Source organism: Equus caballus, chromosome 15, assembly GCF_041296265.1.
Source record: "Equus caballus isolate H_3958 breed thoroughbred chromosome 15, TB-T2T, whole genome shotgun sequence".
Classification (NCBI taxonomy): Eukaryota; Metazoa; Chordata; class Mammalia; order Perissodactyla; family Equidae; genus Equus; species Equus caballus.
In genome coordinates, this window is record NC_091698.1 from 94,615,231 (window position 1) to 94,627,417 (window position 12,187).

The 12,187-nt window shown below is 39.2% G+C and overlaps 1 protein-coding gene across 1 annotated transcript in view; it reads left to right on the forward strand.

Moving 5' to 3' along the window:
* Positions 1–5,074: 5,074 nt before the first annotated feature.
* NBAS (NBAS subunit of NRZ tethering complex) overlaps positions 5,075–12,187 on the forward strand; it is a 331,876-nt gene continuing 324,763 nt past the window's right edge. The window contains exons 1-4 of the mRNA XM_014731302.3: positions 5,075–5,241; positions 7,588–7,642; positions 9,180–9,216; positions 11,777–11,854. Of these exons, the coding sequence (XP_014586788.2) occupies positions 5,125–5,241; positions 7,588–7,642; positions 9,180–9,216; positions 11,777–11,854 (287 nt within the window). The 5' untranslated portion in view covers positions 5,075–5,124. The remainder of the gene's footprint in view (positions 5,242–7,587; positions 7,643–9,179; positions 9,217–11,776; positions 11,855–12,187) is intronic.

The window sequence follows — 12,187 nt, forward strand, 5'->3', positions numbered from 1 at the left end:
ATGTAGCAAAGTTGACAGAATTTTACAGCGAGCACTCATGTGCTAGCTGCCACGATTCTATCAATATGTTTCCATATTTGCTTTATCACATCTTTTCATTTAGTCACCCTCAATCTATCCATTAGTCCATCTTATTTTTTGCTGTTTCAAAGTACACTAAGGTTATCTACTTTTGTTTTTAAACAAAATAAAACCAAAGAGCTATTCTTATTTATAATCAGTAATTGATTAGTTTACCAAATGTATTTTTTACCAATTTATTCACTCACCTCTTGCAGTTGCTGCTCATTTTTGCACTTGTCACTGGTGCCTCTGGTAAGGCTAGTCCCCAGTTTATTGTTCTAAATGATTTGTGAGTGAGGAAAATGGGGGAAAATAACCTGTGTGAATTTTGTAGCAAATTAGAGTAAATGACCTTTAAGTAAGCGGCTGGAGATTTCTTCTTAGCTAATACCCTGCATGAACTTTATGACATCTCTTTGGCTGCCAAGAGATATTATGGCAGTCTTAGAATATTTATGGAAGGATTGACTGGGATTCTCCAGGCTTTCTGGAGGAAATAGAATTTCCTGAGTTGCTCGCAATATTATTTTATTATTACAATTAAAATTTATATGCTTCATAAAGAGCTAGTTTACCATTCAATCAAGTACAAATGTATGACACCTATAACAGGTAGCGTTTAAGTGTCCAACTTGAATTTTATTATGCAATTTCAAATTTAAAACGGAAGCAACTTCATATGATCCACTAATCTCTTTGGTCTCTAATATGCAGAAGCATAAAAGGGTTAAATGTTGAATCATTAATGGCTTTTGGTTTAATGGGCTTTTTAGCTGATAGAAGCTAAAAAGCTGAGCTCCTACAAAATGAATTTATCAGTTAATGATAGCTCTACATGGAAGAATTAAAAGGGGAAAAAATGAGTCTTTTATGTGAGATATTGTTAAATAATTTCTGTCTGATAAGGTAGAAATGTCTATGGCCATTAGCAATATGAATGAGAATTTTATTTTAGTTTAGTTGAGGCATACTTGGTATGCTATGAGGATAGAAAGAAATGGGAAAATTTTTCTGGATTTTTCCTTCCTTTCATCAAAGCTTATAAAAACATCAGATTACTTCTCGTTAAAATGTATATATCACAGTACCTTCTCTATGACTAATCTGAACACTAGACAAAAACTGTGTTTCAATTCTGGCTTCACCACTACCAATGTGTAACCTTGTTTGGGTCACAAGGATTTAAAGCCTCACTTTCCACATATACAGAGATATGAACCCTTTCCTTGAAGCACTGTAGAGAGGAGCAGAGATAAGGTATAACAAAGTATCTGTACAGTGCTGGAGCGGAGTAGACACACAAAATGTAGCTATTATTATTATTATGAAGCCTATTTTGGAATTGTCTCAATTTTTATTTCAGTCTTATTTCCTTAAGCAGTTCACAGAGTTACCGTTTGTGTTAGTTATTTGGAAAACATAATTTTTCTCTTAGAATGGCTTACTCACGACTTAAAATCTCTTCAAGCCAGACCTGGACATTCAGCTAAATTAAGAAGTCAGTTAGATGACCATTATAGTACATGGCAACCAAACTCTTAGCTATACTTAATTTTCCTCCAATAGAAGAGGTTGATAATACTCCCATTCTAGATGTTGGTACTTCCGGTCATCGAAAATAGTTCATTTCCACTTTCAACCATCTAAGTGCTCCATCCATATTCCCTGGGACGTGCTGTGGTGTGAAGAAAGGAGCACAGGATCAAGACCTGAAGAACTGTGTTTGAATTTTGGCTCTGTTGTGATCTTGGATTTCTCTAAGTTTCAGTTTTCTTATCTGTGAAATGGAGATCTGAGTCTCTCTCCTGAGTTTCTCTCTGTCCATCTCAGCAGTGGCTAAGGATGAAAAGAGCTTAGTAAGTCATGAATACTGTCAATGTATTAGTGTAATAATACTATCAATGTATTATTAACTAATAACAACTCCGAAGCAACACTGCAGAGATCCATATACTACAGGTTCTAAATCTGCAAAATTCACTTGTAGAAATGTCAAGTGAAGTGTGGTTTCAATGTATTGAAACACAACTCAAATTAGCTTAAGGGGAACACACTGGTTCACTTAACTATGCAGGTAGAAGCACACAGACATCACTGGCTTTGGGCATGCTAATGTCAAATGAAGTCTCTGTCTCTCCTGTGTTTTTCTCAATGTGTGGTTTCATTTTCTTACCATTGCAGACAGGCTTTTCCTATAAAGCGAATAAGATGCTTGCTGACAAGCCCCAATTTGTATTTTTCAAAATCTATGATCCAAAAAAGAAATGTGACTTTTTTCTTTGCTTCCATGGAAAACCTCCTCTGAAATCCCAGGGAAGCATTCTCAACCCAATGTTTGAAGTCAGGGGAATGGAGCTCTTCGAGTGGGAAGACTTGGATCAAGGAAGCAGAGTTTGGGGATTGGCAGACCCACAGGAATTACACAACTTGGGTGAAGGAATAGCAGTTGGAACAGTTCTCCAAAGGAAGCAAAAGGCCTGGGCGGACAAAAATGATAGCTGTCATTGTAAGTACGAAGGAGGAGAGGAGAAGAGAATGATGACGAAGAGTCTGGCTGTCCTTATGAAATGCCCAAGGTCTCTTCATTAAATCAGTCACTCTTCTGTTTAAGATTAGTGTGACCATCACCTCAGTTTGCCCAGGACAGTCCTATTTCATAATTCCTAGCATAATTATTAACATCTCTTTTTATTCTCAAAAGTGTCTCAGTTTGGACAATTAACTATATAGTCACTGTAGATAAGACCAATTAGCAATTTGGCTTAAGCCACCCAACCTGTCTTAAATGAGCCTGTTCTTTTGACTCAGCTGAACTTTGACTTGAACTCTGATCCCTGCTTTGCTTTTTCTCTTCCAAACCCAGTGTCTGATATTCTACAGTTAGAGTTCTTCTCATGTCATACATATTCTTCCCACCTTCTTCCCTTTTATCGGTCGCATCACATTCTTGCTTTCCTGGAACACTTCCAGATTTTAAATAATGGTGAAGAAGGCTTCATAACCTGCCCATATGCATCTCTTGGAGTAGAATTTTCCTTCCAGGAATTGCTCCAAGTTAAATGTACAGTCACTCTTCCAGTAATGCTGTGTAGCCTACTCCTTTTTTATTTCTTTAGAATATAAGCTCCCCAGGGTCAGCCAGGCATGGACTTATGTTTCCTGTTCTGTTGTACAAACTATGGTAAATAGGGTAAGGGTGAGGATGGATAAAGAAATTAACATAGTGTGATGACGGTAAAAGTAGAAACAATTCTTGGTGATGTATTTGCAGTTGTCCCCTTCACATACCAGGGGAGAAGAAAGCATCCTTTGCCAGCTTGGCCAGCCACCTCCTGGCTGTGCTTGTGCTGATCAGGTGGAGGTGATGAGGAGAATGGATGAAGCAGAAAGCAATTCCAATTTCTATCAGAGAAAGGATGAGATAGGGAAGGGAGTAAAGAGCCAAGGAAACTTGGTGTGCAGAAATTGGAGGGGGCAGTACTGAGGCCCTATACCACTCCAGAGGCCAGTCTTCACATTGCATTCCAAGTGAATGGTGCTCCTACCTCTCTACATTCTACAGCATGCGATGTGAGATGTCTACCCTGGGGCTGTGCAACTTGTCAGCTCTGGTGGGATGGGGAGAGGAGATGTCTGCATCTGCAACTAAGGATTGGATAAAAACACATGGCTGCTATGAAGAGAAGTACTTTGGGGATACAATGTATACAACTATTTTTGGGAAATTTTTTGTTTATTCAACAAATAATATATATTTTGTCCTCTGCTCTGTGCCAGGCACATGTATAAACTCTGGGGATGTAACAGGGATGTATATAGCATCTATGTATATAGTAGAGCGCTCTGTTCTGGTAGAACCTACATTTTACTGACTGAGGACAGACAATAAACTCATATAATAAATATAAACTATAAAGCATTTTTGGTGATGATCTAAAGTCTAATGGGAAAAAAATAGAGCTGGTAAGGGAGATCTGGAGTTGGGCAAGGTGGTTGCAAATTTAAAAATGAGCAGTCAGGTTAAGCTTCAGAGAGAAGGTGACATCTGAGCAAAAATTTGATGACGAGGGAGAGACCCAGACAAATACCTGGTAGAAAATCTTCCACGCAGAGGGCACAACTCATGCAAAGTCCCTGAAGTGGATGTGTGTCTGGTGTATTCAGAAACGGCAAAGCCACTTGTAGCTGAAGGTAGTGGGGGGAAGCAGGAGGTGAGTAAGAGGGAGCAGGCAGGTGATGGAGCGCTTGCTTTGAGGTCATTGAACTTTGAGAGAAATGGGAGCCCTCAGATGCTTCCCAGTGGAGGCTTTTAATTGCATTAATTGCCTAATGCATCTTGACAGATATTATGCAATATAATTCCTGCAAGAAATCTTCAGTATTTGTGTTTCTTTTGAATGTAACACAGTGCTAATTCCTTGTACACTGTACATTCAATCAGGTTACAACAGGCTCTGCTTATAGTACAGGGCTTCCCACATAAAGGCACTTGCTCAATGAATGAATGGACAAGTGAATGAACAAACGAGGCTGACATTTTAGCTCCCTCCACTGAGGTCCTCAACCTATCATTTCAACCTTACTGCCCCACACCTTTTCTTAACTTGGGTTCTATTCAGCTGCCTGCTCTTTCAACTAGATATTTGTCTTTGTCTTTGCTCACTCCATTTGCCCCCAATTGAAATGCTCTACCCAACCTTCTCCACTTGATTCAAATTCTACCTGTTGTTAAAGACCCAGGACAAGCTCCAGTTTCTCCAGGAAGCCCCTTCAGACCCTCTGGCCTTCCGCGCCTTTTCTGAGCTCCTATAGCATCATTCCTCTGATACCTTTCATTGGCTTAATCTGTTGCATTGGATAACTTTTTAGCGTTTGTTTAAAAAACCATTATTTGTACTCCTTCTGCGCTCTAGGCAACGAATACATAATTTAGCATTTCCTTCCCAAGTCCAGTCAACTCTACCTCCTTCCCTGCGAAACAAAAGCGGCCGCGGCTAAGGAAGCTTGTCCTTTGCGAGATGCCGTAGTGACCCTGCCTCAGCCGCTCGGTCCCGGGCCAACATGGCGGCCTCCGAGTCAGCGCCTGCTGTGGTTCCAGGCGCTGCGGAGGGCGAGGAGGAGACGATTCTCTATGACTTGTTGGTCAACACCGAGTGGCCCCCGGAGACAGAAGTACAGGTGAACCAGGCCCCTCCAGAGCTGCAGCCAGCTTGGCGCGGCCGTTGCCCCGGCAGAGCCACGTAGCAGGAGCCACGCAGGGGAGTGGAGCCGGGTGGGCGGGGGAGCAGGGCTCTGCAGCTTCTGCGGTCACCCTGGCAACGGCACCGCGGGCTCGCCCGGGTCTGGGTCCCCTAAGAGAAGGGTCCCAAGATTCCTCCTGGGCTCCGAATTCGGTTGTCGGGGGTCGGAACCCCGGGCTCTGGGACACGTACCTTCCCACCTTGGTTGTCAGTTTCACCGCTCTTTACTTGGAGGGGAGGCACAGCGTTGGACGGGAAGGTCTTTTTTATTTCTAGACTCTTCGGTGGTCCCTTTCCGTGGGCCGACAGGGCTGGCCAGGGCTGATTCTCATCTGCGGTGGGAGAATTTTCCAGGTCCCTATAGGCGTCTCAGCATCTGGGGGGCTGCCGCAGGGTACGGCATCTAACGTTTACTCCTACTTGGGGCTGAGTTGCGCCAGTTCTTGTATATTTCAGTCAACAAGCATTTAATAAGTGTTTGTGTGTGTCCATCTGTATCCCAGATTCTGTGCCAGGCGCTGGGCATACAGAGGCGAATAACTTTCGTGGTGCTTGTAGTCTAGAGGGGAGACGAGCCAGCGAACAGTTCTCATAACCTGGTGGAATATGCGCTATAATAGCGGTGCGAGCAGAACGCCTTGGGTGTGAAGAGTAAGGAGCTACTGACCGGGGTTGAGTTCTCTGTTAGAGAAGGGTTTGTAACCTGAAGTGGACCTTGAGGTTATCAGTTGTTCCGTAGAGAGGGCCTCTTAGGCACGAGGTGAAGAGTAGGAACCAGGAATCCACATTTATTCAACAGATTTATTGAGGGCCTAACATGTGCCAGTCGCTGTTTTAGACTCAGAGGATGCAGCAAGATCGAAAAGGACTTTTATTAAAGATCACGGAATCCTGCCCATACGAAATCTTTTTTACAGCATCTTTCCTGAGTGTTGCTTTACTGGAGAAACTACTCATTCTCCTAGAAAGTTAGTAGTTTTTCTTTAACCTCCTCACTGCAATTTCTGCTTGTCTTGAATAATATATTTGGTAGGCTGGCAGAGATCTGCATATATTATCTTTTTTCAAGTGTTAGTTTCTGTTTGTCTTGAACAATGTGAATATTTTGTAGGTTATGCAGCTAGGTAGCTGTTGCTGCTGCTGTTGGTTGATAAGGATATGTTTCCACCGGTTAGCACTCACTGGTTAATTACAATAATGTTTCCGAATGCTTAACATTATAAATTGATTTGTGAAAAAACAAGGCCTGGGGCCTGCCCAGTGGCATAGTGGTTAAGTTTGTGCGCTCTGCTCCGCTGCCACGGTTTTGTGGGCTTGGGTCCCAAGTGTGGAGCTACATACTGCTCATCAAGCCGTGCTGTGGCAGCATCCAACGTACAGAATAGAAGAAGATTGGGACAGATGTTAGCTCACAGCCAATCTTCCTCTCCAAAAAAAACCCATATATATATATTTATACATATATCTCACAACATCAACTTATGTTGAAATCTCATAGCTCTTGTTTGGTTCTACTGATTTCAAGTGTTGAACTACAAGCTCTTGGGGGGCAGCTACATCTGATTCATCTTTGTATCCCTTCCCAGGACCAAATTGTGTCTTACACGAAGTGTATAATCAATTTATGTTTGTTGAATGAAGTAACTTTCCTGTGCTTTTAAGCCCTATCTGTCTGCACTTACGGCGTGTGCATTGTTCCTTTCTTAACAGCGCATTAGTACATCTTACTCGTTATTTGTAGTGCCTAGTATTGTTTAGCCTACACAATGTTTCCTCTGTACTTAAGGAACTATTTAATGTAGCAATTATATATCAGTGTGTGTGTTAGTAGCATTTTCTCTGTGGATATACAACAAATATTCAATAAATTTACCTCAAGACCTGACTTTAGTAATCTGTGATTACTTTTCCTGTAAGCAAAGCTTGTTTTAAGCCCACCCAAGTAGGCTGTGCTGAACCGGCAGCCAGTGTGGTCTTTGCCCTTGGCTTCTCTTGTCTTTGGAGTGGTGTTTTGATTTGGAAGCAGTTTCCAGCTTCAGTCTTTGTCCTCCCCTCTAACATCATCCTGACAAGTGCCTGTGACCGTGCCATGCTCACTTTTACACCCGCCGTTCTCAGTCCTGCTTCTGCTTGTTTTGTTTGTATCTGTAAGTAGTTTTTAAATACTGGTAACTTGTACCCAATACTCTGAGTTTTAGCAAAGAAATATAACTTTATGTATTGTATAAGTATTACTAGAAAATTCTCATATGAAAGTTTTTTTGTTTTTTGTTTCCAATCGTAGCCTAGAGGCAGCCGGAAACATGGTGCGTCCTTTCTCATCACAAAAGCAATTAGAGGTAAGTGTAGCTTATTTATTTTTCTGCGTATACTGATATAGTTAGCAGATAATTTTTTCCCGTTTCATTCATAACTGTATTGTTGTAGAACGTTTAGGAATTTTAGAATGTGTTCTTTAACCTTCTAATTTACAGCCTGATAAATATGTATATATTTTAATTATAGATATGATATGTATCTATACATATGTGGGTGTATATATACAGAAATATACACATACATATGTATGTATATGTATATAAACACACACACATTTTTAATGCAGCTTAGAAGTAAAGTATGGCCTGAGTTTAACTATTTTGGATGTGTTCTAGAAGAAATGAAGAAAATCAAACCCAGTATGAGTCTCAGAGTCTGTGGATATTGAAGATGAAAAGACTGCCACTACATTTTAAGAGGTTTACGTGATGTTTCAGATACATCTGGTCAGAGTTACTCAAATTACAAATTTGATTAACTGGGCATTCATTTAACTCCTGATGGATTTGACATAGAGCTCCAGGATCTGAGAGAGTATTGAGCACTGGCCACATTAAGCTGGTGTTGTGAGGGCTTTAAGTATATAAATTCATGTCATCTTTTACCAGATCGGCAAGGTAGGTACTGTTACAAGTTTATGTTTATAGATGAGGAAACTTACCCAAAGGCATTCATTTGGAATGTGAGTGCATGTCTTTCTGCTCCAAAGCCCATCTTTATTATACTGGTGAATTTGAACTACTTATAAAGACAAGATTCGGTTTCAAAGGAATTGAGTATTTAAAATTAAGTATAATTTTATCTTTTGATAAAGATAAAATAATTTTATATTCTGATATAGGAAGCCCTTGTATATTCAATTTTCATTGTCACAAATGCTTTGAAATTTTGAAAATTTAGAAAATGTACCCAAGTAATAAAATTTGTTAGAAAATTTAGACAATATAAATAACCACAAATTAGAATAAATTATTCCTCATTTTACCACCCAGAGATCATCTGTTATCCTTCAGACTTTTTTCCATTGATATATACCTAACTGTGTACACGTGTTCACACATACGTATACGTTTTAAGTGAGATTATATGAAATGTTATTTGTCAATAGTGTGCTAGAGATTTTGTTTCTATGAACTTTCCCATTTTAGGTATTATTATTATTTTTTAAATCTGTGCCATATAATGTAAAATGGTATCTTAATTTTTATACAAAATACTTTGATTTTAAAGGGTGATTACTATGGCTTCTTTATGGTTTATTAAAGCCACTTAAGTGAAACTTAGCACCACTTTTACTTTTTGTACTGTTAGGAAATCCTTCAAAGTTTTGAATACCACAAACTTGGGACTTAATATGAACAAATATATGATCTGGTAAGAGTTGTAGTGTATATTAGATTGTATTTCTTCTCTTATTTTGAATTATATTCTCCATGGTTTGTTTTGTAATGACTGTCTACAGTATATTTTAGATTTATTGTCAATAAATCTAATTTGAAAATGATTCCTAAAGAGTAGTTGATTCATATTTGGCTTTGCTATTTCTTTTTGTTACAGATCATTTATTATTTTTATGCCAATACTTCTGGTACAGGTGAGTCATCACTTCTTCAGAGAAACAGTATGAACTTCAAGTACAAACACTATTATCCTGTTTATGATTTAAGTTTTCTGAATTGAATGCCAGATTGTGATATAGATGCTGACTGGTGAACCCAGTCTATAAAATAGGCATTTCAAGCATTTGGCACAGACCTTGACAGGGTGTCTCAGGGTAATTTTTGTCCCTTTGGTCATTACTAAGAATATCTCATGACGCCTTCTCCTTTCTCTGGTGAGTGTCCTCGGCCTTATCTTGAATGCTCACACGATGGGTCTGTAGCTTGTGTATCTTTTTCAGAACGTTTTTGTTCTTGTTGTTGTGTCAGCTCTTGTGGTCAACGTTCAGTTGCTGTACATCAGGGAAGGTTCTCTTGGTTTCGGTTCTTGGGTACTTTTTAATTCTTTTGAGTGTTAAGTATGTTTTTAGGCATGCTGCTAATTTTCAGCCTTAAAAGGAACAAAGAAATGATTATTCTGACAAAGGATATAATTCTGCTTTTAGAGATGTGTGTAAGAATTGTTTTATAGAATTATTTACCACAGATTGCTTTTTCCTTAAAGACATCTAGTCTGAAAATTCCAGAGATAATATATATTGTTCTGTAAAAGAGACCTTTGGCTCTTCTCCAAGATTAGCTTCACTGTTTTTCTGCTTTTTCTCTGTGTGTTCGTGTGTGTGTGTGTGTGTATGTGTCCATTAAATTTACTGATTTAATTTTATCTTGTATTTTGGGAGTGTGGGGTGTGATAGAGTAGAGAGAGAGAGGAGAGAGAGGAGAGAGAAGGGAGAGGAGTTTGAGAGGGAGGGCTGTTTTCCTGAGCTCACTGGGCCCCAGCTTGCAGTTCTGAACCCCCTGGGATAGGATGGGCAGCAAATATGGCTGTTTAGGCTACTGCTTGGCAGTCAGGCCTTTTGTTGTTTATTGAGAAGGAGGACTCAGCAAGAGCTCCTTCTGGGACAAGCCTTGTCTGGTGTGTGAGCACGTTAAGATGAGGCATCACGAGCTGCCTTTCTCCTGAGAAGTCCCTTTCCTTGAGTTGACCCCATTGATTGGTGTACAGCCTGTGAACGCACGATGAGGTGATTCTCTGTCTTCCCCATGATATGTTATTTTCAAAAAGATTGTAGTTAAATTTTGGCTCTTGAGTTTATGGTAATTAAGCCTAAAGGTTTTGGGGTCAATATTTGTTTCAATTGGACTTTTCTTTTAAAGTTGTTTTCTTTTAATTAGGAAATATAAATAGACTGAGAATTGTAGACAATAGTACAATAAACCTGTTATGACTTATATCTATAGCTGAATTAAAGTTGTTGCTCTTCTGCCATATTTGCTTCAGGTAGCCCTCTCTGTTTTTATACAGCTCAGGGTCCCCCATCCCACCGTAGGCTTCCCCTCCCACTATCCTTTTCCTGCCCCTCCCCCTCCAGAGGAAATTATCATCCCCATGTTGATGGTATCATTCATGTGCCTGTTTCATATCTTTATTATATTATTTCTGTAACTATCTCATGGTATTAAATATTTTGTATTTTAAAAAATGAACATAATATACTAAATGTATATTACAAATATTTTTTATCATGTTTTCTGTTTTCTAATTTTCATAATGTATTTTTTCTTTTTCATATATTTTTATCTAATTCTTTTCTTTATCCTTCTTTTTCATCTGTTTTCTTGATTTCTTTGTGCGTTACTCCTCTAATTTGTTTTGTCTGCTGATTCGCTTATAGGAGATCATTTCCTCATGTCCTTTGTGGATGATGTTACTGTGAGCTTATGCTTGGGAATGCTTGCATTGCATGAGTAAAGTGAAATTGCAGTCCAATCTTACACATATTAAAGGCTTAGCGTTTTGATTTTTCATAGGGGATTTCCTTCCCGTCCCCCACAGACCAGAATTCCAGACGGAGATGAGGCTCCTCACAGTCTCCCTGGGCCCATGGTGGGGTTCATGCACTTCTCCTTTCCTTGATAGCACAGTCGTTTGAGGGTCCTGGCCGTTGCAGGAGTCTCACTGCCACCTCCTGTCCTTTCTGTGGCCCACAGCTCATTTCCTGTCTCAGGTGTTAACTCCTGTTTTGAGTTGTTGTCCCTCCCTTTGTTGTGTGCCCAATTCTAACTTTCAGTTCTCTCTTCATTTCTAGTACTTGGAGAGTTCTTTCTTTCTTGTGAGTTTAGCTATACCTAGGATTTGTTTTTGTTAGAGGTGAGCCAGAATTTCTAGGTGTGCAAGCAGGAAGGGTTTCTTGTAAGCTCACTCTGCTATGTTACTGGCACCCTCGATGTCTTTTCCTTAGAAAGGTCATAAAATTTATACCTTTGAACATAGCAACATGTTTTTCTGGAAATAGAAAAGTGTATGTGGTCAAATTTCAGGTATCCAGTTGGTAACTTTTGGTTTTGTGTTTGCCAATATTCAAATTTTATATTCCAGTGGAAACAAAAGTCCATATCTCTCACTATAGATCTATTTGCTGGTGATAATATTAACCTATGTATATGTGGCTTTCCTGATTAGATTCTAAGTTGGCTGATGTGTTGTGGTTTCAGCCCTGCACCTTTTTTGCTCCCTGACGGACTGGTTCGCTTGGTTAATAAACAGATAAACTGGCATTTGGTACTTGCAAGGTAAGGATGTATAAAATTCAGATAATGTTTCTCTACCTGGATTAGCACTTAATTTTATTATGGATGTTAATTTTGGGGTCCTGAAGCTTGCAGTCTTGGTTTTTATTGTATATAAATTCCCTTTGTCACATGTGATTAGTGTTGTTTAAACGTGTTAATTCACCTGTATTGAATCATTTTGTATGCTTTTGTACCTTTATACTCATGAAATTGTAAGGTCAAAAGTAGGATAACTAAAGATGTGAAAAAATTTTTAAAATGATTTTAACTTCTTAAAATAATTCCATCTGTGTTGAAGATTGCTACAAATATTCATATAGAATTTTTTTATCT